This window comes from Podarcis bocagei, assembly GCF_964188305.1.
Source record: "Podarcis bocagei genome assembly, chromosome: 10".
NCBI lineage: Eukaryota > Metazoa > Chordata > Lepidosauria > Squamata > Lacertidae > Podarcis > Podarcis bocagei.
The window spans coordinates 56489231-56516548 of NC_138135.1; the positions used below are offsets into that span (position 1 = coordinate 56489231).

Consider the following 27318-nt stretch of genomic DNA (forward strand, 5'->3'; position numbering starts at 1 on the left):
AAAGTTACCAGTTATGGAGTCTGGAGTCTGTCCACTGATGCAAATCATTGTGGCAAGAGAAGGTAAATCTACCTGTCTTCCCACAAAAAGAAAGAAAGAATTTTCTTTCAAGATTGGCCCAATATGACCAAAGCAACTGATTTTCATGGATTCTTCTTTATTAGCTTTTCCATAATTTCCACAAAGCCAAGGCTTGTCAACTGATCCAAACTTTTAGAGCATCAACCTTGCAGCCAGAAGGCTTAGGACTCATTATTATCTTGCGGGGTTCCAAAGTAATCCACACACAATCCAACCATTCAAAATTTGTTTATTATTACTATTATTCAACACTTGTTGGGATTGCCTTTCTAAAGCAACATGGTTTAAACAACATCATTCAGAAAGTCCAACTGGAATAATGCTAAAATTAAGTGAAATTCTTCCCTTGCGTTACACAGTCTTCATTTACAAAAAGTATGTATATATATATATATAAACAATATCTAAAGACAACCAGGCTTTAATTTGTATCCTTCAGTCTACATCAGTCCATATCAGCTCTGTGGTGTGAACAAGAGCCTGTTTTCTGCATAGCACTTTTTTTTTTTTTACGCATACAAAGTTACATCACAATTGCACTGGAGTCTAGAGTTGTAACTGTGCAGACATTTATTAATTAATATCATCACATTGGGGGAAAAACAACAGCAGCCACCTATGCCTCCTTCAGGCATTATCAAGAAGTATTAAGTTAACATCAGAGCTGGGGGTATCTCTGCCCCCCACTTGCCACTATTTCTGTCACCCTCCGGTGTGTACAGAACAATCTTCTGAAGTGGGGGATCTCTTGTACTCATGGAATCTTTCTCTGTTCTTTAGAACGCTAGAAAATCAGGGTTCTAAAGCACACGTGAACCTTCATGAGGGCAGAAGGCTCTGCTTCAGAAGACTGACCTCCTCAATTTGGAAGGAGATGAGAATGGTGACAAAGGGCAGAGCTGGCATACGTGACCGCATGACCCTCCTCATATGTTTCCTTAATTCTGATTGGCAATGTGTGATGATGGCTCTACTTAACCCATAAAGTTGAGTTTTTCTCCCAAAATATGCTTGCTAATTCTAGTTGTACATCATTAAATGCGTATGGGGCACATTCCTTGCACTCTTGCACAACTCCTATCAATTTCAGCAGTGCATGCAGAGTGACATCCCAGTGGATCGTGCCTATGGTCAGTATTAATATATTAAGGGCATGTCCACATTGCATAGTTTGAAAGAGGAGGAAGAGAAGGGCTCCAACTCGGTGCATCAGATCCCTGCAAATAATACTGCAGCTTTGGTTTTCCCATCTGTTCACCCAGCAAAACAGGAAAATCGTGGGATGAATGGACATGATATAGTCCACACTGAGGAATGGTGTGCAAAATTCCCTGGCCACACAATACCTTATTTTGTGGGGCCTACTTCTCATCCTTCAATTTTAGTGCATAAGTATAAAATACAGGAAACTCCTAAGTGGACATGCCCTATTACTGTGTTAGTAATAATGCCATTCCCTCTTTACTTACTTGCTATATAAAACCATTTTTTTAAAAGCCTTTCAGAAAGAAAATAAAGCTTTACTACAAAACAAATGAGCGTGATAAAATTGTAAGAGACTCTGAAGAGACTCAAGCTTCACATCTTCCTAACCAAAAAAGGAGCAGCAGCTGTATTTAATTTCAACTTGATGTGCTTCAGAACTCATATTCATATAGGTATTTAATGATCCAAACTTAATGGTCCTATGCAGAATAATTACTTATATGAGGGAGCAAACTCCATGTACATTCCTTTAAGCATTGTTTCAAGGGAAGTGGGGGGGGGGATCTTGAGTTGGTTCTGTGTGGACATGGCTGTGCTTTGGGATATACTGATATTAAATGTTAAGTGCTTCATGTAGACATTTGGCAGCTTGATACTACTCTTTTTTTACCGATTCCTCGTCCCCCCTGCCCTCACAGTATAGCCAATACAATGAAAAGAAGTAGAGTGCAAAGCAAACAATTAAATCGTAGTGGTACAAAGTGACGCAAAACACAACGAACAAGAGGAAATAAAGTATTTTGTAACCAATGTGCTTTAAAACGAGACACTCAGATGGTAAGCTATAAACTTCACTTTGCTGGCCAGAAATTGCTGTGTGACCAAAAACAGACTGGTGGCCAAGCCCATCAGTGTTCAATGTTTCTTCAGTTATCAAACCTTCAGACTCTGAGATTCTCTCTTCTCTTTCTTCTAGGGGTTCACTAATTAAAATGGTTGGCCCTAATAACTTCTCCTGTTTGAGCTCTGGCTGATGGGGAAGCAGACCTGTGCTACTTTCTCCTTTCTCACTAGAAGGCAGCACTGCTGAACTCTCAGGAAGTTCAGTCTCCAAAGAAATATTTGGAATCATGGGAGCTGTTTCACCAGTTGAGGTGAAGCTGCATTCTGAGTCAGCTGCAATATCGACTGAAGCTTCTGTGTCTGGATGCAACACTTGCCCCCCCTCAGCAGGAAGAGCTCCCCTGGACTCTTCCGAAGATGTCACAGATGAACTTTCGCAATAGCTGCCAGCAACAATTACCTCAGAAGGGGAAATTTTGCTTTCTGCTTTAGCACTGTCGTGAGGAAGCATTCTCCAGACACTTGCCTCTTCAGCCTCTTTGTTGCATAGGCCTTGCGGTAGGCCCTGCAAAGCTTTCGGAGATGTTTCAGGATATAAATCCTGCTCTGAAATGGCTTTTCCTTCTGCAGCAGAAGTCCATAATATTTCATCTGGGGGTGAATCATTCCCAGTGCTATGTTCTGCTCCACCAAGCTTTCCGCTTGCACTGCGTACTGACATCATTTCTCCGTGCACCGTTTCATGTATGCGTGCATTATAAATATCTGAAACTGATTCCTCTTCAAATTTGGTGTCATATAATACACCCACTGTATTGCATTGACAAAGAGGATAATGTGAACCATCACTTCTCCCTTCATGTATATCAAACACTGTTTCCTTTTCCTCTGTGGACCTGTCACTTAGTGCAGTCTCTTGAGGTAGCTTAACAATTACTGCTTTTTCACCAGCAGACATTTTTTCTGGAGTGCTTTCTGATGTCATTTTAATTATATAAGAGGCTGTAACTGCCTCTGCTTCCCTTATACTATCATGCTCCACTACATAAGACTCTTCATATCTCACCGGGTCTTGGCAGGTAAACAATTCATCTGTGGGAGTTACATCCAAACATCTTGTATCGTCTTTAATTCCCCACATAGCTTCACCACCTGTTAGCTCTTCCACCTGCACTCCTTCATTGGCTTCGCTTTCCTTTTCTGCCAATTGACTTCCTAAGCCTCTCCAACTTTGATCCCCCCATGTGACCCTGCTGCTCTGATCATCATCAGTAAACCTGCCAGGATCACTTTGGCACAGCTCTGCCTGCAACATCTTTCTGTTTGCTAGGTCATAGCCCTGACTGTGCTTCCCTTCTTCTAAATTTCCTCCAGCATCAAAGACATCTTCTACATTTGTTGATGCAGAATATGTGGATATACTTGCATCAGTTGCCTGTACCAAATTTGGGTAGCTCAAGCAAATCCCACTTGTAGTCTGAATGTCTTCTGGGTAACTACTCTCTGCTCCCTTTAAATTTTGACTTAATTCACCTACAACAGAAGTTGTGCTTTCCTGCTTATTTCTTTTGCCTGAGATTTCTCCAGCATTTAGCCATGATATATCTATGGATTCATGTAATTCCTCATCTTTTGCTACATCTAACACACCAGGACTCATCATTTCTCTTTGAGAAAACTTCTCTATTGTACTGCCTTCATTGTTACTGGGTGTGAACAACAATGGTTGTTGATTTTGTATTTCAGCGGAATCTTTTCCATGCCTGTTGGTAAGGCATGCTTGTGCCTCTTCTGAAGATTGCTCTAAAATGCTCAACTTTATTTCTTTCACCTTATCAAGGTTATACTCAGACTTATATTTTTCTTCTACAATGTCATCTTTGGTATGTGAACTTGTGAAAGACCTTGCTGTGACATTAGCTTCAGCTAAGGTATTGGTATTAAATTCTCCTCTTAAATACACCTTTTTGTTCCCATATCTCTCAATTTTGAATTCCTTTTTGTCAATGTTTTCTAAAACTGATTCAAGAGTTTGAGAAGAGGTTTCTTGCATATGTTGCCCAAGAAATGGCTTGACCTTGTCATCCACTCTTTCCAATACTTCCTCTTTTAACTCGATGGCTTCATCATACTCTAAGGGTACTATTTTGGGCCTTGTTTCCCACCCCTTTCTGTGGTGATCATCATTATCCTCTCTGATTAACAAACTCTCCGTTGTTTTGCTTCCTGAGGCATCTTCAGATTCATGCTTTTGAACATCTGCCTGACACACCCCATGTTTACTTGAGATAACATCTGTAAAACGGTCGGTCTCTTTTTCTTTCGTTCCAGACCAGTGCTCCAGTGATGAAAGGGTTTCAATGGTACTAAAGCTTTCTGAAGACTGGGCCCTATTGTTTACCGAGTCCAGTGAAGTCAATTTTTCTGGGGGTATCATACAAAAATCATTTCCTGTGGAAGATGTTTGGTTATTGTGCAGACCTTTGTCTTGTAAAGCACGTTCAGGTGAACTTATCGCCAGAGGTTGCCTAAACAAGCCAGAGTCCATCTTGCCCCCCAGTTCTTTTGGTTCACTTGGAAATCTAACTGGCTCGGTTGTGTATAAATTCCTTTCATCCTTGGCTCTAGTGAAGTGCTGACTTAGCTGAAAGAACAGAATAAGAAAAAAATGATCAGAATGCATGTGTGCATACACATAAACTTAGATATATAAAAGGAAGGATTTAATCAGGAAAGTTTTGTATTCAGTAAGACGGATTTGGAGAAAACAAATCAGTTACAGATTTTATGTTGCGTGTCCTCTTTAAAATAAAGGGTGTTAGAAGGTTGTGTAAAAGCAAGAAATGAAATAGCCCTGAGTCCCCTCTCTTTCTCGCTTCCACCCCCACCCCCATCTCCCCACCCTCTTTATTCATGAGCTCAGTAAGCTGCAAGTCCATTTCATACAAATGAATCCAAAAGAGAATATTCTCTACAAGAGAAGCTAATTCATTCACAGAGCACATTCCCTCCCAGGCATGTTTTATTTTAAACTGACTGCATTGACACCGCATATCAAAGCTAGAGAATGAATGGTATTGTCCGGTAAAATAAAGATACATTTGCACACTGACAAATACTCTAAAGGTCCCCTTTTCTTCATTCCTCTCAGCACCCATTTTACAGGCTGCATACCGGAATGTTTTGAGAGTTCCAGAAAGTGTAAAAGGAGTTAGTAAAGGAAAGGCCAGGAACGAGTAAGTTTCTTCCCTCTCTCTCCTCCAAATATTGCATTATACAATTCAACAGCATTTCCTTGTCATGGCATTCTCTCCTTGCTTTCGAATACTCAGGCTGATGGTTTCATACCAATCAATTAGAGGAGAGCTTCTTGGGGGCCACCTTATTACATTTACACTTGCTGCAGATACCCCCATTACAGTGACTCTTATTAATATGTTTTCTGCAAAGCCTCTGCAAACTATTAATAGTAAAACGTCACTCAAAGAAAAGTGAAGGAACTAATGTTTCTGCAAATTCTGTTTTAATGACCCTCTGCCAACTGGCGCTCAAATGTATCTGAGCTCTTCAGTGATGCCAACTGTCAGGATTTAATAGTGAGATGCCTGGGTTTTCCCCCTCCTCTCTCTCCCTCCTCATAACTGACATTTGCATGATCTCAATAATTATATGCAAATCTTACGATTTTCCCTTCTTCTCACATAAGGCTCATGTTACTTGTCAACTGCCGAGCTGTCTTGTGAGCAATTGCCTATGGGTTTCAAAGATTTGGTTGCATTTCCATTTATTATAGGCCTCCATTGTTTAATTCATTACGCAGCACATAAGGTAAATTAAAATCTGAATGACATACATATACACTCTTCATTTATTGTACAGATGATCACTTTGATTTTCCCCTCTTGTTAAAAACTGTTAAATTTTAGTGTATTCATTGTCTCAGGGAATGCTAAGGGTATCCTGTGATTTCCCCCACCCCAGCTTCTTATTTCTGTCTTTTTGTTTAAAAAAAAAGTTTAAAAAAAAATTTACAAAGATGCTGATTTTCAGACAGTGAATGCTCCTGCATTGGGTGACAACTCTTAACTACCCTAAAGTTAGAGAAAGGGAGTCTTCATGCTTATATGTGAAAAATTCATTTTCTTGCTCACTGTCCAAAAGGGCTGCAAGTCCTGTTGTGCGTTTCAGCTTTCCTGTGTTCTCAAACAAACAGTATTATATTCCATACTTATTTAGCTGTGTGCACACAAGCGATATGAGCTCCTTGCTGTCATTTCTTCCCACAAAATGCAAGGCAGCCTATTTTGGACAACCCACACAGGTTAAATGCTTGTCGTTTAGAAGGGAATTGATATGAATCAGAGGAGCTGGGAATGTATATTTTATAGCTGGCAGGTGAGATTCATGACCAAGATGTGCACAAATATTGGTCTTAAAGAGGTTCGTTAGCAGGAAGAAAGGAGGAAGTTGTCATACCAGGGATGTGGGGTACAGCATGATTCACCTTACCCACTGGCCGGATGCCAAGATAACTGACTCCCCACATCATTGCTGTTGCTCTGTGGTGAGCTTACAAGCAGCCACTGCAGGGCAAACAGCCATCTACATCCGGTCATAGTCTGTGTGAGGCAGCCTACATGTAGAACAAAGGAAGTCTACTGAACAAAAATTGTATACATGTGTACACTGATCACAGAGACCAGAGAGACAGGACTTTGAAATAGTCTTCTAGGGCTCTCAAACTGTCCCTTATCGCCTGTGATAAAAAGAAGAAAAGAGATAAGTTATTGAATTAAGGGCAGCAGAACATAATGGAATAGACTGAATCAAAGCACTTTTTACCACCAATCATGTTAAAGCTCTGATGTTGGCATAGCAATGGCAGATCTCTGTGTACCTATCAGCACTGTTGAAGCTGGAGAAGAACTAGCGTTCTTTGAGGAATAAATGGGTTCAAATTATCAAACCGTTAAGTGAATTATGCACAACACTTACCAACAACTCTAATTCTTTTTCATTATCTTCATTATCATCTTCGTTACGTTCCACATCTTTGCTGCTTACATTTTCCTTACGTTGTTGAATTTCATTATCATCCACATGCGAATAAAGAATTTTGGGGATGTCTGATTCTGAAGAGTTAACACAGAGAGACACACACAAACATATATATCAGGGTGTTTTGTTACTTTTAAAAATTAAGATGTGCGGTAAGGAAGAACTAATTGAATGGGGTTTTATACCTGAACTCCTGGAATTATTCCATATGTCTTCATCAGCCGTTGGCAATATTTCTTCTTTACTGTTAAAAGAGAAAAGAAAGTCAGTGATGCTCCCCAGAATTTAAGTTCGAAATCTTTTTATCTGCAAAGCTAATGGCACCAAAGTTAATGAGGCAGAATAAGCCATTAGCATTTCCCCATAAACATAACTTTAAATATCAGGGCTTGAAGTATCATCGTCTGAGGCCACCATAGGAAGACCCTGGCAGTTGCCAGAGGTAGCCTAACATCTTTGTGTCCTTTCCAAATGAGTTGGGCTGAAAGCAGAGGGCCAAAACACCCCCCCCCCCAGACTGATTATCCCATTCCTTGTGTTGTTTCTTGGGCCATATCCATGAGGCAATTGTCCATTAATCACATTGTTTGCAATTCACTGGGGTCCATTCTGTGTATGCCATATAGATCAATGGCTGTGCATGCAGAAGCTTCTAGGTTCAATCTCCAGACTGGGCTGGGAATGACTTCCTGCCTGAAACTGCACAGCTGCTGCCAGCCAGTGTAGGCAATACTGAACAAGATGGATCATTGGTCTGACTCCATATAAGTCGCAACAAATGATATACTGACCTCCAGAGCTGAACTCAGAAACTGTGTTCGTTGAAGACAAAAAAAATGATACTAAGTATTCCTAAGTAGGATAGGGAGGGTATACAACTTTAATCCCACATATAATATTAAAATGTAATAAGGGTATAAATAACATTGCTAAAATGCAATAGTAAATGGACTCATCTATCCAGGTCAATGCCTGATCAACAAACTAATATGGCAAACAGGGCCGTCTTATTCATAGGCGCTATGGCTGCGGGGCACCTGGGTGCCAGTCTCTCAGGGTGCCAGGCCGAGAGTCCGGAGCCTGAGAGTTGAGTCCGGGGAAGAGTCCGCCTGTCGGTCGGAGCACCGCAGCAGGCTCTTCTGCTGTGAGCAGCTCTGCGCCACGAGTTCAGGAGCAACTGAGCCAGCGAGACACTAAGGTGGCCAACCAGCTCCGCCCTCCTGAGTACCTGGGACTGGGCAACTTGGAGGGGGCACCAGGCGGATCTTTGCACCCCAACGCTGCATATGCTTAAGACAGCCCTGGTGACAAATAAAGGTAAAGGTAAAGGGACCCCTGACCATTAGGTCCAGTCGTGACCGACTCTGGGGTTGCGGCGCTCATCTCGCTTTATTGGCCGAGGGAGCCGGCGTACAGCTTCCAGGTCATGTGGCCAGCATGACTAAGCCGCTTCTGGCGAACCAGAGCAGCACACGGAAACACAGTTTGCCTTCCCGCCAGAGTGGTACCTATCTATCTACTTGCACTGGTGTGCTTTCGAACTGCTAGGTTGGCAGGAGCAGGGACCGAGCAACGGGAGCTCAGCCCGTCGCGGGGATTTGAACCGCTGACCTTCTGATCGGCAATTCCTAGGCTCTGTGGTTTAACCCACAGCACCACCCTTGTCCCTCTGGTGACAAATAGTGGTGTCTTAATCCTGAAGAGAGTCATATGGGGTCACTCATGCCATTCTGTGCCCCTAAAGAAGATATACATGCATATGACTGCTAGATCTATTAAGACCCACATTTGTGAGCACAAACTATATCAGCACTTTCTACAACAGGGGCATGATTCTGTTTGAATTCTGACTGATTATAAGACATCTTCCAACAACACACTATGTTCCTTTGCTGTCAATAATTGTGTTGTCTCATGCATTCTCCTTTCTGAGATTAATTTGCACGTTCCGTGGCTGAGGAGAAGGAGAGGTAGGCCATCTGTTTTGTTCTCTTTTATTGTTATTTATACCCAGGCTCTTCAATAGCTTGTGCCTTGGGAAAGACTGCTTTGGCGCAGCTTGAGGAGAATTCTGATTTGAAATGTCAGTGTCTTTCCCTACATGAATGAAAGCGTTTTTTAGAAATTGATAATACAAAGAATGTTTGTTGTGATGGTCAGAGAAGGAAGGAAGGAAGGAAGGAAGGAAGGAAGGAAGGAAGGAAGGAGGGAGGGAGGGAGGGAGGGAGGGAGGGAGGGAGGGAGGGAGGGAAGGAAGGAAGGAAGGAAGGAAGGAAGGAAGGAAGGAAGGAAGGAAGGAAGGAAGGAAACCCAAGTAGTTACAGTGACACCTATCCTTACATCATTGCTGGTGTACAAAAGCAAATGTTTTGTACAACTGACTCACAAGCTAGCTGTGTAGCTCACTAACAAAGGCTTCAGTTCAAACGATCAAAGGTTTCATATTTTTTATCCAAACCCTACTGATCTTCTCTTTCCCCCCAATGTAGTGCTATGTTGACTGGAAAGCACAAAGACAGTTTTATTGTGGAGTAAGCCAATAAGTGGTGATGAGTAGGTAGACACAATGCCAGGGTGGGAAAATTCATGTTGGTGCTCTGACCACCTTTGCCTATGGCCCCATGCACAAGTGGCATGCAACTCTCAGGCCAAAGAAGGTTACCCACCCCTGGCCAAATGTGTCCCTAAAATCACTTGTTTATTTATCGCATCGCTGGGAAGTTTTTCACAAGTCAACTGGCACACAACTGATCACAGTGCACCCCCTTGCTAAAGCTAAGCAGGTGTCAGTCTGGTCAGTGCCTAAGTGGGAGACCTCCTGAGAACTCCAAGTCTGCCGCTTTGAGTTTCAGGATGGCAAAGAGGTGGAGTATAGATGGAAGTTGGAAGAAATGAAGAATATATTTTATTTTACTTTGAGAATATTTATAGGCTGCCTTTCTGGGTAGAACACTCTCAAGGCAGCTTTCATGATGAACATTCAAAAATATAAAATATAAGATGATTTGTACGAAACACCCCAGCACTAAATGAATCAGCCATAGGAAAACACTGCTCAATCCCAAATAGGAAAACATTGTTTTCCCTTATTATTCCAGTTCAAAGAGCACTACAGCAACGAAAGATCTAATTCATGTCTAGGTCACCTGAAAAAAAGAGGTCCTCAGAATCACTCTACAGGGCTGGAGTGTGGTGAGTTGACAATGAATTCTAGAGACATAGAGCTACCACGGAAAAGGTCCTCTCGCTGTATCCTTTTAATAGCACTATAAGCAGTGCTATTTTTCTAGAAGAGGTGCCAGAACTCACCATGAACTCCTCCCTTGTTATTTTTTAATGGCAATGGCACCCACCTGAGAGGTGCCGGAACTGAGTTCTGGTTGAAAAAAGCTCTGACTATAAGGACTTACAGGTATTTACACACACACATACACATATTCTATGCATGCACATGGCACCAGGAAATAATAAAATAATTTAATTCCTATCCGGAAATGGCAGAACAGAGCTGGAGAGTCCTTGTGACAAGACCCTTCCTAGAGCCTGAAGAGGACATCAGTGAGGGTGAAGGAAGCCCCGAAGAGACAGAGGCACAGCAGGGCTTTGCTTACGCTGCTCAGCCTCCCCGTCTAACAGCTGGTGTGTGGGATAGAGCAGCAGCAGCAGTTTTCCTGGGCATCCTCCAGCCTCCTGCCAGCCCAAGAGCTTTAATTCCAGTTGTGGATAATTTTGGATGCAGTATTTTGGTATGGATTGAAGAGAGAGTGTCAGAGAGGGCTTTTAAAGGGTGTTTTCAGGGTGCTCCCCACTTTATGAAGTTTCACATAGGTGTGTGAAGACCCAGAACATAACCCCTGCAAAAGTGATGCACAAAGGGTTTATAATGATCCCTGTTAAAAACAAACTCTTCCAAGACCTATTCCTACACTCCATCAGGAGCAAATAAATAAGATCAAGTACACTGCAAGTCACTTTGAACAGGGATTTGTCGTTTTGGCTAACAATTTTGTTAATTTGCAAAAGCAGTGCATAGAATTGTGTAACAACAACGGCAAAAGCATCAGTTACAGCATCGGCCACAGTATTATAACAGAAATACCCTTTGGGACATTCGTTTTAAGATCAAGTATAAGTAAGGGGGGCAGATATGTCAGTTCCTGGTCTCTTCGTTTCTCATTTTCTTCCTTTCTGCAGAAATTTGCAATTAAAAACAAAAAAACCCTCATGAAAATTCATGAGCATTTTGGTGCAAATTTACCATATTAAACACTTTTTTGTGCAGAGTTTTGCCTGAAATATACACTTTTGCATGTTATTTTCCTTAACAGAATGCTATGTTCACTAGTATAATGTGTTTTTATGCATGACTCTCTGACATGTGCGTTCTTAGAGAACTGCATCATGAAATTCAGAGAAGAGTGAGTTTCTTAGGATAGCTTTGTTTCAGTTCATGTATTGGTTCAAAAAGTGTGAACTAGGTACATTCTCATTAAAATGTAAACAAAACCAAATTTCTCCTCGACCCCTAAGTATACCTTTGAGGAGTCTGCTACAAAGCTAAATCAGTAAACAGATTGCAGGTTCCTCTGTAGCAAGTGCTAATTAAACTTGAAATAGTTAGATGTACAGTACATTATAACTAAATATGGAGGCCTCTTGTATTTTTTTCCTATTGCAACATTTACTACTGATGCTGCCACATGGCAATGGAGAGAAACAACATGCATGACTCCCAAGGGATGATGGGAACTATAGTTCGGCAGCGTCTGGAAGGCTACAGATTCTGCATCCTTGCTTTAGGGATGTTTGCAACAACAACATCCTAACCTGGACTAGACAGCCTTCAGCTCCATTTCCAGCCTTACAGTTTGCCAGTTTTATTCCCCTCCCTCCTCCCAACTATAGGAACTTCTCCTGTAGGAGAGCTGTCTTGTAGATTCTGCCCTATATAATTCCATTTGGGTAGGGGAGGCATTTATGTGTTGCCATTAGGGAAAATCCTGGGGTTATAATGAATTATACATCTTTTTCCATTCCATTTTATTCAAACATCTTGCAGGCAAGCTGAAATAATTCTCCAAAAATATTCAGCGGCAGGTTGCTAAATTTATACTTGGCTACAACAATCTACACATGACCTGTCACCACCTTTTTAAATTTATAATGTAGCCTTTACTTCTTTCCTTAGTTCACCAGTATCTTATTCGCAGTGGGAAAAGTTGTTTTGGACAAATAATGTTTTTATTTAAACAGTGTCTCTATCGTCAAGCAACATCTCTGCCCTGGATAAGTGCCCTGGATATGTGAAAACCACAAAAGGAAATATATATTTCCAATTTCCTGGCACCAAATGGTCGCTTCCCACAGAAAATCCACTGAGTTGTATCCAATGGTTCTGGGAGTGGAAGACAACTTGCAAAATCAATCTTACCTTTCCCCTCATCTGTCCTTCCCCTCCACCATCTGCAATCTTCAGAGGATCAGGGGGACATTGCGGGCTAAATCAGTAGTGTAGCATGGGTTGCCAGTGCCCAGGGCTGCGTTGAGGGGGGCGGGAAGGAGGGAGGGAAAAGGACAGAGTACACATGCACATTCAGCTGCCTAACAGTGTCCACATCACACAGGAGATCGCAGCCACTGAGATTAGAAAATAAAAGTCATACCATTGTCTGGAGAGATCACTTCCTGGTTTGCATAGAGAAGCCGTTTTCAACGGACCCCATCAATGAAAGTGCAGTACGGAGAGTGAAATGATACAAAATTGGGCTAAGGGACCTTTCCCCAATAGAGCTCTGCTTGTGCAAGGTTCCTTTGTCTGGTTTAGGAGATTCCCACATCCTCATTCCCCCATCTTACATTGTGGCACAACCCACAATGATCAGTAGGTCCCCTTGAATAAGCTTTTCGGGGTTATTGGGGGCTGCAGGAAAGAGATGGGGAAGGTGAAGATTGGTTGGGCAAGCTGCCTTCCATTGACACAGCCACTGGACAAAAACCATTGCCTTGTGGACATTTGTAGATGCTTCCAGTTACATTTTCATTCTATCAGTATTGTATCAATCCTTTGCTTTGATTCTACCTTCTAGTTTCATGTGCATTCATATGTTTGTGAGCCAACGTATTATGTCTGCCTTTTACACATATCTTGCTCTACAACACATCACATCATGGGCTTTGCATAAGCTGTCCATTCTGAAACTGTGGATGATTCTAGATCTCAGTGATTCTGGTGAAAGGGAAGCCACTTTTAGGGAGGGTCATCAGCCTGACTTCTAGTCTGAAAAAGAGCATTCAATAGACCACCCAAAACAAGAAAATCCAACACTTTCCTCTGGTGATGGGGATTTAGACTGCTAAACCAAGGCACCAGAATTCACCGTTCCCTCATATCTCCAGCTGCCCTCTTTCCCTGGGGTGCTGTGAGAGGCATTCCAGCTTTGGAGCACCACAGACCACAGCACTGCCCTCTTTGAATTCTTGCTACCCTTATGCTATTAAGGGTAAGCAGGGCTCTGTGTCAATATTTAGGTGCCCAGGTGAGCTCAGGCCTCTGCTAAGCAACTTACATTGCTTCTAGGCTTAGTCCCAGGTTCCTTTCTCAAGTGTAGCCTTCTCAGAGTCACCTTTACCCAGTCTGACTTACCTGGATCCTGGCTACCCACTGTTTTCTGCTCATCTCAAACTGCCATCTCCAACTGGCCTTGTTTTGCGCTATGCAGGATTATTGCAGCTTTTTTTGGAGCAGGGCAAGACATCAAGGCAGCTGCAGCTTTCACATTTTCAGTAGGTCTCATGTAAATATTATGGGACTGATAAGCAGAGATGGCTCACCACAAATTGAGCTTCAAAGCTAACAAGGCTACGTATATTGTGAGAAATTGTAGGAATGACTAATGGTGGTAGCTAAGAATGGCACAACAAGAAAAAATTGCCAGTTCAGAGCTAAACATGTGAAAGGGATTTTGGTATAATCAACAACCACAACCACAGGAACCTTAATATTTAATCCAAATTCTGTGTTTATGAATTTCAGTGAAGTTTTGAATTTCATAAAAGGTGTAGCTGATAAGAAGGTAAAGAATTTATTGGCTCATGTGCAGGTTCTTACAGAGGCGATGGAATGACTTTTAAAATACCTGTCATATTTAATTACAAGGTATTATTCTAGTGCTGTGCTGAATATGTCTCCCACATTTTTCTGTTAAGGGGTGGAGGGAGGTGTTGAAAAATATTTCAAGGGAAGAAAATATTTCTGTGAAATACTCGTGGGCGAGATGCAGGGTTTGGGTTTTGCTTCCCTTACATTTGAGGAGGGCATGGGTTGCTAGTGATGAATGTCCTTCTTTCATTCTATGAATATTCTCTTTGGTGGTTTTTACTCTGCAGCATTCCCAGATGTCTGCTGCTTCAATGAAAGCCCAGAGAAAGACAAAATGAGGTTTTTCCACACATGGACTTTTTTTTAAAGATCAGGAAGCACAGACAACTGGTGTGGGGCCTGCAGAGTGCTGGATTTAGGACAAGAGAAGTATAGCTTTGGACAGACCCCACAGAAAAAGAATAAGCAGTCAAAATTTTGTAATCGCATCTGTTCTGCTAATGACCCCGTAAACATACATAGCAGTAAACACAGCAGCTCTGAGTGCTGAGCGATGCCTCATATCTGCAGTGCAGGATGCAAGTATCGTCTCACCAGTTCCCTGTTCCATTAAAAGCCAAGGATCCTGTTTCCAGTTTTCACGAGCAAATGCTATATTTCTTCCTCACACCATGTATGTCAGACTTGTCTCACTTCCTCCATACTAAGTAGGTGCAAACCCAAACCTATACTATTTGCCACAGATGCAAAAGATGGCTTAAATCCTGTTCCTGTGAAATTAGATGTTATATTAGTTACGTAGCTGTACCCTTATGTGTAGAATTTGTTTGTTTGTTTGTTTACACAAATTGCCAGTGTAGGGGTTCCATTCTGGATCAAAACCTTAGTGCCACTCTCTGGCACACTAGGTTTGGCTTTTCTTGAGAAATGTCAGCTTTCCACTGGACCACATTAAGTTTGGGCAAGGGATTAGGTGTGGTTACAGTAGCAACTGGAGGCAAATTAAATCCTATGCTTGTCAGATAATTGCACAGATTGTTTTCGAGCTTCAGTCGGTATTCAGAGTTGACTGACTCATGCGATGAGGTGTAGAAACACTTCTCTTCTCATTCTCCAAAGAACAGAGCCACTAGTGCTTGTAGGAATCATGGATTCATATAAGTTAGCAAAGGTCAACACCTTCTCAGAGGAGGACGTACAAGTGGTAAGGCATTTTTGCTGCACTTCTCCTGGTTATTCCTAAAGTATCCCCAAGAGCAATATTTCTAAAGTATCACCAAGAGTGTTGCCTTCTAAAAAGGGGCAACCCTGCATTACTTGGCAGCGATCCTCCCATTGTAACAAACAGGCCCTCCACTTTCAGACTCTTCAACACTTCTTGAGATGCTTTTATGCTGACCGCTCTTTTAACTTCTTAGAATCAAGTGGATCTTAAGCCCTGCTCTTGTGAGCCACTAAACCACTCAATAAGTATTAAGATGCAGCAAAATAACCATTGGGCCTCAGCATGCTCTCTCGGCAAGGTGGGCGACTGCTACATTAGGGAAGAGCAACCACCCCCAAATGGGCAGAGATGGAAGCATATTAGAATCAACCCAGCAATGCACTATTCCAGAACCAGACATGGTGGCAGGAGAATTCTGACCTCACATCACATAGGATACCACTGGGGTAGCGCTCCAGTCTGTGCCTTATCATATACCCAGGGTCAGAGTGCCAAAGACATAAGGTAGGAATTGGAGGCTTCTTCATGCTGAGGAACATGACCTCATTCCTGGGTAGTCATTATGTTGTATCAAGTGACAGCTAGTTCTCATAACCTTTTTGGCATGTAGGTGCAGATGTCTTAGCCATGATTTTCCTGTTCATGACAAGGTCATCTAAAAGTTTCATCACAAGCTCCGATCGTCAGCAAGCTTGCATTCACCTTTGTTACTCAGCTCAACACCCGTTTGCCTGAGTTCACAAGAGGTGGGTTTTTTTTAAGGCGACTGTGCAAGATGTGTTTCTTTCCCTGTCTATATAGCCAGCATCGCATGGCCAAGAACCCGACATTATTCCATCTGGTAAGCAGGATTTGGCAGCAGCCCGGCTGTGCAGCCAGCCCTGATCCTCTTAATCGGCTTGGACTAGCAGGGATTGGCACAATTCCAGTGTGGCTTTGCAGAAACTGGGCAAGAGACGGTTTCAGTTCACCCGACACTTGCAAATACTTCTGCCTGCGACAGCCCTGAGACTAAGCTACCAGTTTGCAAATATTAAAACTTATCTCTGACAAAGAGGGGGCTCAACCATTCCACTTTTCCTCCTGATAACAGGACAAAAAGCACTGAGTTTAAACTGCAGAAGGATTGTCGTTAAGGGTCAACAACAAGGGGGGAATATTCTAATTGTTGAGATACTAACACGTTAAGCTCTTGGGGCCAAGTGGACCAAGAACGTTCTCCTGCATGAGCCCAATGAAATGAATGGAGCCTTGCAATGGGAGACTTGCAAAGCTCCCATTCATTTCAACAGAGTTTGGCAGGGGAAGTTCTCAGTGGATTGTGCCCTCGGGCTGTACACCGGAGTTTCTTGATGTTCTCTACAGTCCCATCAGATTGTCCCCATGGTAGGAGGTACCGAGTTCTTTGGAGCATTATTTCAGATGAGTCCATAATCGGTCACCCTGGGAATGCTTCAGTGGAGCAGTGGTAATGCAGACAGGGTGTTCTTGTTCAAAGCCACCCAGAAGGTCCATACCCTGAGCTTAAAAGACAAGCATTGGACCTGGGAGACAAGGTGCCCCAAGTCCAACTCCAAGACCCATTTGGCTGAAATAAAGAGGCATTACACTCATTAATCCACATTGTTCACTATGATTCTTGCTTTGTAAATCCTTAGCTTCAGACTGCTGCATGAATGGCAGCAAACATGAAGACAAATGCTTTCACAAGGTTCTGCCACTGATTATCTCATTTTCAACTCATATGAGCAGCTGGCTCATGTGATCAGCGCCCTGTTTGAAAAAGAGCAGGCAGCACAGAATGTAGCACCTTCTTCTATGATACAGAGAGCTCCAAAACATTCCTGATAGACCACACATTACACACTCTTTGCATCTATAAAGTACATGCCTGAAAGAGACAGGAAGTGTAGGACAGGGCGTCTAAACCAGGAGTGTATTACATGGAAACCAGCTCTTGAGTGTCTCCAGAGATAAGTGTGGGTCAGAATATTGGTCTATCTAGTCATATATTAGACTAACATTAAAGGCTTACATGCCTAAGGTCACTGCAGATTACCACCTTTGGAGATGATTAGCAGATGAGTATATTTGAGAATGATATTTGAGCTGTTTAGCATGCTGATCATGTTCAATATTTAGAGGGTAACTGACCAATGGGGAGGGGATTTAAAACAGGAGTCTGGAAAGTTTTAGAAATTCATAAGAAAGCTCTTCATGGTGCTGTGACAATTGGCCTGTCTTGTACCATGGGCTTCTTTACGGTGACCAGATTGGTACACCACCAGATTGGTCTATTTTTCATCTGTGTCACTTTGCATGCATTCACTCATAAACATGTTCTGTTTCTGCACTAAACTAGGGGTTTGCATTTAAGTGTGTATTTAAATGTAATTGCCTGCAAAAGGGCATTTGTAGGTATATATGCTCTCATAGTGTACATTTTTTTTAAAAAAAAAAGTGCATTTATCTCAAAACAGTTGAGAGAGCTGGGTATGTTTATGCTGGAAAAGAGGAGATATGATAGCCACCTTCAAATATCTAAAGGGCTGCCACATGGAAGAGGGAGCAAGCTTGTTTTCTCCTGCTCTGGAGGATAGAACTTGAACCAATGGCTTCAAGTTACAAGCAAGGAGATTCTGATTCAACATCAGGTAGAACTTTAGGACAATAAAAGCTTTTCAATAGTGGAATGGTCTCCCTCAGGAGGCTGTGGACTCTACTTTCTTAGAAGTTTTTAAGCAGAGGTTTGTTGGCCATCTGTCATGGATGCTGTAGTTGAGATGCTTGCATTGCAGGGGGGTCAGACTAGATGACCCTCGGGGTTACTTCCAGCTCTTCAGTTCTATGATACACGTTGGTCAAAATGCAGAGTCCCTTGAATTTCTGGCTCTTTCCACATGTCAGTGTCTGAGACCTGCTGCTTACATCCATTGGTTACAGGCAGCATCATTAGGCACATCAATTTGATGTCCAGCAAGGATTCATTGCCTGCAAAAAAAAGGGATGCACTGCTAAAACTCCATTACGCAGTGCAAACTTTGCTCTTGCTTCCTAGCCTGGGAATAGAATGGAGAAACGGTGTGTTGGACTGGCCAATCCAGTCTGCTCACCATGGAGATGTGTATGATCAAACCAGATTCATTCTACTCCAGTTCCTGCTCTGTTTGTTCCCCACCCTTCAGTCTGACTAATAATTTCTCCAGATCTATTAATCCTATTAAAAGTTTCTAGAGATAAGGAGCATTTATTAACACTCTAATGCAGGGGTCAGCAAACATTTTCAGAAGGGGGCAGTCCACTGTCCCTCAGACCTTGGAGGGGGGCCAGACTATATTTTGGGGGGGGAAATGAATTCCTATGCCCCACAAATAACCCAGAGATGCATTTTAAATAAAAGCATACATTCTACTCATGTAAAAACACTGATTCCCAGACCATCCGTGGGCTGGATTTAGAAGGCGATTGGGCTGGATCTGGCCCCCGGGCCTTAGTTTGCCTACCCATGCTCTAATGGCTTCTAAACTCATTACAGTTTCAGTACTACCTGCAGCGCACAAGAAGTGTGTATCTTCTCACAACACCTTTCAAACTGCAGCTTCTTTCCCATACCCATTACAAAGCAATAGACACACACACACACACACACCCTAGTGACATTAGCCAACATTTTGCTTTGCACCATGAGTACTAGAAATTTACTTTTGGCGGGGAGGCCAATTTTCTAAGCATGCTCACTAAGAAATCATATCATTGACGGCTTTGGGGAGCATGAGTTTCCATGGCAGAAAGACATAAAATGGCCAGCTGCAATACTGGCAGCTTGGTAAACGAAAAACGGAGCACATCACTGTTTATTGTGTGCTATGGTGCTTGTCTGACAAAGGCGCCAGGGCTCTCCCTCCCAGCTGTAGCCAATTACACACCGTTGGACGGCCAACAGAGCCAGCCTCTCTGATGGCTGCAACACGCCCACTCTTGAGCATTTGCCCTCTGCACACATTTAAATTTGCTTTTGTGCTTCTCTCTTGCTGTTTATTTCAGTGCCTGATCATTGTTCTCATGTGCAAGAGAAAGTGGAGGAGAGGCTCTTTGTAATGGAAATGAGCATCCCGGCCAAAGGCACATTTTACATTCACATTAGGAAGCTGATTGAAGCTCGGAGCCTGATGTTGGGGTGGGGGATGCTGTGTGTCTTCCTGCCGTGGTCCACAGTTCCTGTCACTATTCTCTATTAACTATGGTCAAGATTGGATGAGCAGAAGAGAAACACTTCCCTTTCGGGGGGCTGATGGTATATGAGTCAGCATTTTTAAAGACATAGCAGGGTTTTTTGCAACTGTTATATAAATATGATGTTTTAAATGCCGGCAGATCTACATAATTTAACCATTTTCTTGAGTAACCATTCGTTTTAATGATTGCTTTTAAAAGTTTTTGCATTGCTGTATAAATATTTTAATAAGTTAATAAATAACTGCATTTACCAAAAATCTTACCCTTTTACATCACAGTGACTGCATAAATACCATGCCTGTACCTACTTTCACACACACACACACACACACACACACACACACACACACACACACACATATATATATATATATATATATATATATATATATATATATATATATATTCTGTATGTTTGGTATTGGGTTTATGTCCTTTTCCCCTTACAGTTGTTTCATTTACTGACACTCTTTAGATTTAGGGTGTAGTCAAGTAAATTCTACTCAGAGTAGACCTGCTGAAGTTAATGGGCTCCTTTGGGAGAAGGGGTGGGATATAAATTAAAATGAACCTAGGTTAACCATCTCCATTAATTTCAATGGGTCTACTCTGAGTACGCCCAACACTTAATACAACCCACAGTATTGTAAATAAGAGGAATTGCTTATTGATGGTCAGTTAACCTCTCCATCCTTTCCCACACTCCCATGGTTGGCTGAGATGGTGAGAAAATGTTTCTGAACCTCTGAACAGCACATGCAGAATCTGATGGCAATTGAAAAAACATGATTAACTTACACACAGAGACAGACACACAAATGGATGCAAATAAACAGGTAAGAGGCTTTTTGTGGTAGGCTAGGTGTGAGCTAGGAAGTCAAGGGTGAAGGGGCTCTCTTGATACTGAGCTCAGTCTTTGTTTCAACACACAAACCAACATTCAACCGCTCTGTCCTTTCTCCATTTGCCTTTTCAGTGGTAGCTTCCTATTTGTGGAATACTCTTCTGAGGGAAGTGCAGCAGGTGCCTTTGTTGTCTGTTTCTAGGCACCAGGCAAAGGCATTTTTATTTACAGCCAGGCATTTGGTCCTCAATTGTAACTAGCTATATCTGTGGCCTCATCTTATGTGCATCATTTTAAGTGGGGTGAGTAGGATTGTATATATTTCTATTTTGATTGTGCATGCAGCTTTGATGCACTTCAGTGTGAAAGACAAATAACAACAACAACAATGTTGTCAATTGCGTATTATTTATGTGTTGGGCCCAAAGAAGTTGCAAAAAGCAATATATTTCTTTTTGCAATTTCGCTGCCAGAAGTGCCCAAACATTCGAGACTTCCCTAGCTGCCCAAAAATTACCGTGAATTTCTTAGCAGTAGCTGCTGGTCCAGTGTAAAGAATATTAAAGAGGATCTGAGAACAGCGAGAGTGTTGTTTTCTCAGTTGTCACCCTGTAAATGCAAAGCCCACCCTCACAGTAGCAGGGAACAGCTGCTCTGCTGGAAAAGACCATGTACTGGAAAAGACCGTGTACATCATCACTTCCTAATAATAGCAAAGGGCTTTAACCAAAGCCGCAGGCTGATTGCAGGGTGCTCTTTCAATTTTGGGCTTGGAGCAAAAATCCCGAGCTATGCAAAGACGTGTACTCTTTTTAACACACGTCTTTCTTTTGTCGAGAAAAAGGTTATTAATTGCTGGAGAGCAATCATTTAAAGGAAAACAAAAGGCAAACAAGTTTTCTTAAACAGAGAGAAGATCAGCAGCTGTCGGCATTATCAAGTGAAGGCTTTGACAAGACATACCCAAAGGTCTGTTAAAAACAAAAACAAAACCCCAGCCTGTTTCTGCAAGATGAGCACCCCACGTTTCTGAATTATCCTAGCAAGGAAATTATATGCATTCGCCTGTTTTCCAGCATCTTAACGTGCATCTTTTGTTTAAAATCAGATATTTGAGATTTTGTAGCTGATGGTTTTTTTCATTTGGCAAGGAGCAGACTGACGGCAAGAGAAAAGTCAAAAGTCAAAAGTGAATTAATAGCAACAGGGTGCTATTAACATGACTGGGTGCATTATTATTATTTTTCATTTGGTTCAGCCCTGACAGGATTTTGCCACCTCTGAACACATGCAGTCCTAGACACACTTACTTGGGAGCAATCAACATCTGACTCAATGGGTCTTACTCTTAGGAGATATGTATAGGTTGACTTGGTTGTTAACTCCCTGCATGTGAAACAAGTTGTTTCACAGGGAAAAGTCTGGCTAACATTATTTGTTCTGAAGGAGCGTCTCCACCCCCATTGTTCAGCCCGGACCCTGCGATCCAGCTTCAAGGGCTTTCTGGTGGTTCCCTCATTGCGAGAAGTGAGGTTACAGGGAACTAGACAGAGGGTCTTCTCGGTAGTGGCGCCCGCCCTGTGGAACGCCCTCCCTTCAGATGTGAAGGAAATAAGCAGCTATCTTATCTTTAAAAGACATCTGAAGGCAGTCCTGTTTAGGGAAGTTTTTCATATTTAATGCTGTATTGTTTATAACCCTCGATTGGAAGCCACCCAGAGTGGCTGGGGAAACTCAGCCAGATGAGTGGGGTATAAATAATACATTGTTGTTGTTGTTGTTGTTGTTGTTGTTGTTGTTGTTGTTGTTGTTGTTGTTGTTAATAATAATAATAATTTATTTAAACATTGGTGTCCTGCCCTCCTGGTACAAAAACAGCACTCTGGGCACCTTGTGACATTTAAAATTACAATTTCATGAAAGCAACAATATAAAACAAGCAAACAAGGACAGAGGAACCAGTATAAACCAATCACAATGAGAATATCAGCTGCCAATTACACAAAAAAGCCTATTTTAATAAAACAGTCTTTAATAGCTAAACAACAAAAAAATAAACCCCCCACACCAAACATTTCAGGGCAAGGTATTCCATGACAGGGTTCAGCCACTGAGAAGTCCCTCTCTTGCCATCCTAGGTTGAACAAAGAGAGAGGAGCCTCTACTTCTGATGTTAGGAAACAGGCAGGTTGATAGGGAAGCAGAAGAATATGGAATATTGTAAGCCTTAAACCTATACTTTAGGTCCAAAGGTATCCTGGATCTAAGTCACTTGAAGGCTTTAATCACAAATACTTTGAATTACAACCAGAAACATATTTGCAACCAGTTCTTCTCCCTAAGCTGGCAGGAATGCCAACTTGAATAAAACATTGGGGGGCAGGTAAGCCCCATAATCAATCACATGACACGCCACACGCACACCATTTGAATGACAATGCCCATCAACTTGGGGGGGGCAGTCCCCTCAAATATTTTATGGGGGAGGCTGAAGGGACCTTGGCCCCTAGGAGTTGGCTCCTAGGAATGACAGGTTTGCACATGCAAGCAGAATTCAATATGAGGTTTTATAGATGTAAGCTATTGGCAAGGTTGTATTATTTTCCTTTATTGTACAATTCCCAGTATTAGGTATCATCATCATCATCATCAGGTGATACACTCAGATTTGTGATCTCTCTCACACATATATATAGTCATGCTGTAATCTTGGGATAATCTGTACCCCATACTTTTGCTAAATGTATGAATTAGTACTAAGGCTTTTACAGACACTGGGTTGTATCCATTGTTACAGTACATACTCAGAGTAGACACATTGAAATGAATGAGCATGGCGAACAGGGCCAGTAATTTCAATGGGTTTACTCTGAGTAGAATTTAGTTGGGTTAGAACCCATCACTTTAATATTTCTAAACATTTCCACAGCTCTTTGCACTAGAAATGAGTTAGGTTTTTTTTTTTTCTTAAAAGAAAGCAGACAGTTTCAGCAAATCAAAATCCTACATAAATGTCCAGATTTATATAAGAAATTCTACCTACATTGGCAACAACCACTGTTACATGCATATTTTAGTTGTGGTTCCTTGTGATGGAACACTCCAATATTAAAATATTTGGTCTCTTGTTTATCTTAGACCTATGACAGAATAGATCTAGTAATCCATCACGTATTATCTCTTTTTTTAAAAAATCCTTCACTAACATTTCAGATGCATCAACTTGGGCTCTAAAGAATTATATAACTAATATCTGACTATCTTAACACAGTGATGACAAAAATTATTGACTGGGCCTTTCTTTGAAAAAGAACAGATTACAAAATCAGATCATATCGTAAACTGAAAATGTGTGACTGTGATCCAGAAATGCGCCCTGCTTCCCTGGAGCCCTGAATGATGCAACAAACTCAGGAAAGATACTACTATGCATTTTCATTAGGTACACAGTAGAAGTGACTAGTTCAGGTAAGCAAAATAGGTAACTACCCTCATCCTAAAGCAGTTAGAAGCAGCACCCCATAAGGATATGTTTTCGGCTAGCAGCTGATCCCTCTAGTCTTCTTCAGATATTTCTGCCATCCCCTTCACTCCTTCATGAGAGGGAATTCTGGCCTTTGCCCCACCTCTCTGAACCATCCCACTGGCCTCAGCACCCCTGATAAGATTTCTTATGACTTTTGGCCATTTCTGCCCACTCCTAACATGGCCATGTCTCAGCCATTCTTGAAGACAATATAGAGTGACACCCTTGTCAACCAATCCCTAGCCCCATACCAAAGCCAAACTGCTCACTTCTCATTTTCTGCCAGCATCCATGGCTGATAACATTTCTGAGTATCACCAGACATGACTGAGACAAACTGATGATTCAATTGTGTGGGGCCAAGGTATAGAAAGGGGGCACTCCAAGCTCCCAGGCACAGTGAGCTGCTTTATTATATATTTATATTATTAATATTTTCTAATCATATAGTTAAAGTTATGGTTTTCCCAGTAGCAATGTATGGAAGTGAGAGCTGGACCATAAAGAAGGCTGATCGCTGAAGAATGAGTGCTTTTGAATTCTGGTGCTGGAGGAGACTCTTGAGAGTCCCATGGACTGCAAGAAGATCAAACCTATCCATTCTTAAGGAAATCAGCCCTGAATGCTCATTGGAAGGACAGATCCTGAAGCTGAGGCTCCACTACTTTGGCCACCTCATGAGAAGAGAAGACTCCCTGGAAAAGACCCTGATGTTGGGAAAGATGGAGGGCACAAGGAGAAGGGGACGACAGAGGACGAGATGGTTGGACAATGTTCTCGAAGCTACCAGCATGAGTTTGACCAAACTGCGGGAGGCAATGGAAGACAGGAGTGCCTGGTGTGCTCTGGTCCATGGGGTCACGAAGAGTCAGACACCACTAAACGACTAAACAACAACAATTGTATTACTGGGGGTGGCAGCAGCCTCAGGAAAACAATGTGTACAGAACACATTGCAATATTGTCTCATTTATGGACAATATTGGAGTGAGAAACATTAGTCTGAGAGAGACAGAATGACTTTCACAGCACCATCTAGATCAGGGATAGGCAACCTAGGGCCCATGGGCCACAAGCGGCCCATGGGGGTTATTTAACCAGCCCACGAGCCACCCCCAAACCAAGCCGCCCATTCAGTGAGTCTTCGCGCACTGCGCTAAATCAGATTACCAGAATGTTCATGCTCCACAAGCAGGAAGTTTGGGAGAGGGATATCTGGGTGCCATTGGCTTAATTGCTGTGACATCACCAATTGATAAAGCAAATTGGAGTCCAGGAGGTGACTTGTAAGTGTAATTGGGGAGATTTCAAAATTCTAATGTCAAGGTCTATTAATTACTTTTGTTACAGCAGGTATTTCTGTTCACTGCATATTTTTGAATGATACCTCATTGTTACAAGTGAAACATTTTATTAAAAACAAAGAGACACATGATGCCTAGTCTATAAAAATATGAAGATTCCTCTTGCCCAAAATGTTGGGCCCTAATCTCTGTCTGAAAAAAATTTGTAAATTCTTCCAGGTAACGTTAGCAAACAATTTAAACTACATGGGGCAGGGAAGGAAAAAGAAAGGTAGTTTGAAGATACAGCCCAATAAACACTCTGTATTTTCTCTAAATGTATGAGTACATGTGACTATATATAAAAATCTGCAACAGATTACATTTTACAATTAATACATAAAAGGGGTTAACCAGGTTATCTGGAACTACAAATCATCATCATCCACCCATCTGACTGGGTTGCCCCAGCTACTCTGGGTGGCTTCCAGCAAAATATAAAAAACACACACAAAAAAAACCCCATGGTGATGGTGTCAGCCACACATCTCCCTTATTCCCATACAACCTGTGAGATGGGGCATTATTTTACGAGTAAAACCTTTGGATCATGGACACCACACACACCCTGCAACAAAGCACATGCCACAGACTATCCTATTGGCTCTAGTGGAGTGATTCTTTCAAGGTTAACTTCTGCAGGTGGTGCAGCCAAAGAAAAAACCCCTGTGGGTACCAAGGAAGCTCACTACAGATGCACGTATCCATGCCACACGGGCAACCTTCGAAAGTAATATATAAGAGCGCAAAGGGGCATCTGGTGAGTTGGAGAGGTACTGAATGGTCGCCCTCCCCAAAAGCAGCATTTTTGCCACTTACCAGGATGGGCCACCAGGTGACTGAGAGGTCGGGGCTGGATGGGCACTCCAATGGGAACATTGCATGGATTCTGAGGTGTGGCTGGGCATTCCCAACCTCAGCACCAGTGTGCACCTCTATTGCATCAGTAAGCACACCACCTGTTCCTGGGAGAGGGGCACTGCACCCCCCGACACATTCACCCCCTGATCTCTCTTCACTGAGTTGCTCCAAACATTTTTCTCCCACCTTGGCTTTGATACTAGAAGTGAGCGAGGAATAGTGTCTAAGCCACAGGCTGAGGGGAAAGGAGGCAGGAAAGAGGATTTAGCACATCTTTCCTATGCGCTTCTTTTAGTGCTCAGTCAGATCCAACCACTTCCAATTGTTAGATAGAGAGTTAGAGAGATTATAGTCTTTCACCATAAATTTGTGACATGTCCTCCCTAGTGAGGTGTGCTTTTTTCCTTGTTGTTAACTTTTAGGAAGAATTTGAAAATGCTCCTTCGTGGCTGTTCCTGGCTACCTCGAGATCATTGGATAGAAATTGGTTTTTCATTGCAGTCCCTTTTAGAAGTTTCTAACTGTAATTGTTTTTGGAATGTTTTAATCCATTTTAGAATTTTTTTGTTTTGGGTTTGCAAATTATGTATTTGTTGAATTGTATATCCTTGGGGAGGATGGGGAAGATATAAATTCAAATAATAATAATACAGTGGTACCTCAGGTTACATATGCTTCAGGTTGCATACGCTTCAGGTTGCATACTCCGCTAACCCAGAAATAGTGCTTCAGGTTAAGAACTTTGCTTCAGGATGAGAACAGAAATCGTGCTCTGGCAGCGCAGCAGCAGCAGGAGGCCCCATTAGCTAAAGTGGTGCTTCAGGTTAAGAACAGTTTCAGGTTAAGTACGGACCTTAGGAACGAATTAAGTACTTAACCCGAGGTACCACTGTAGTCACATATTAACCACGGTGACAACATACATGTTATATCAGTTCCACAGAAGAAGCCATCCTAATTCAGCAAAATCAGATTAAGATTAATACACATGCCCCC

General features: G+C 42.2%; 1 protein-coding gene across 1 annotated transcript in view; it reads right to left on the reverse strand.

The window, feature by feature from the left end:
• Positions 1 to 294: 294 nt before the first annotated feature.
• PPP1R3A (protein phosphatase 1 regulatory subunit 3A) overlaps positions 295 to 27318 on the reverse strand; it is a 30071-nt gene continuing 3047 nt past the window's right edge. Inside the window, exons 2-4 of the mRNA XM_081210847.1 lie at positions 7374 to 7432; positions 7126 to 7262; positions 295 to 4774 (exon numbers count right to left, since the gene is read on the reverse strand). Coding sequence (XP_081066973.1) covers positions 1943 to 4774; positions 7126 to 7262; positions 7374 to 7432 — 3028 coding nt within the window. The 3' untranslated portion in view covers positions 295 to 1942. The remainder of the gene's footprint in view (positions 4775 to 7125; positions 7263 to 7373; positions 7433 to 27318) is intronic.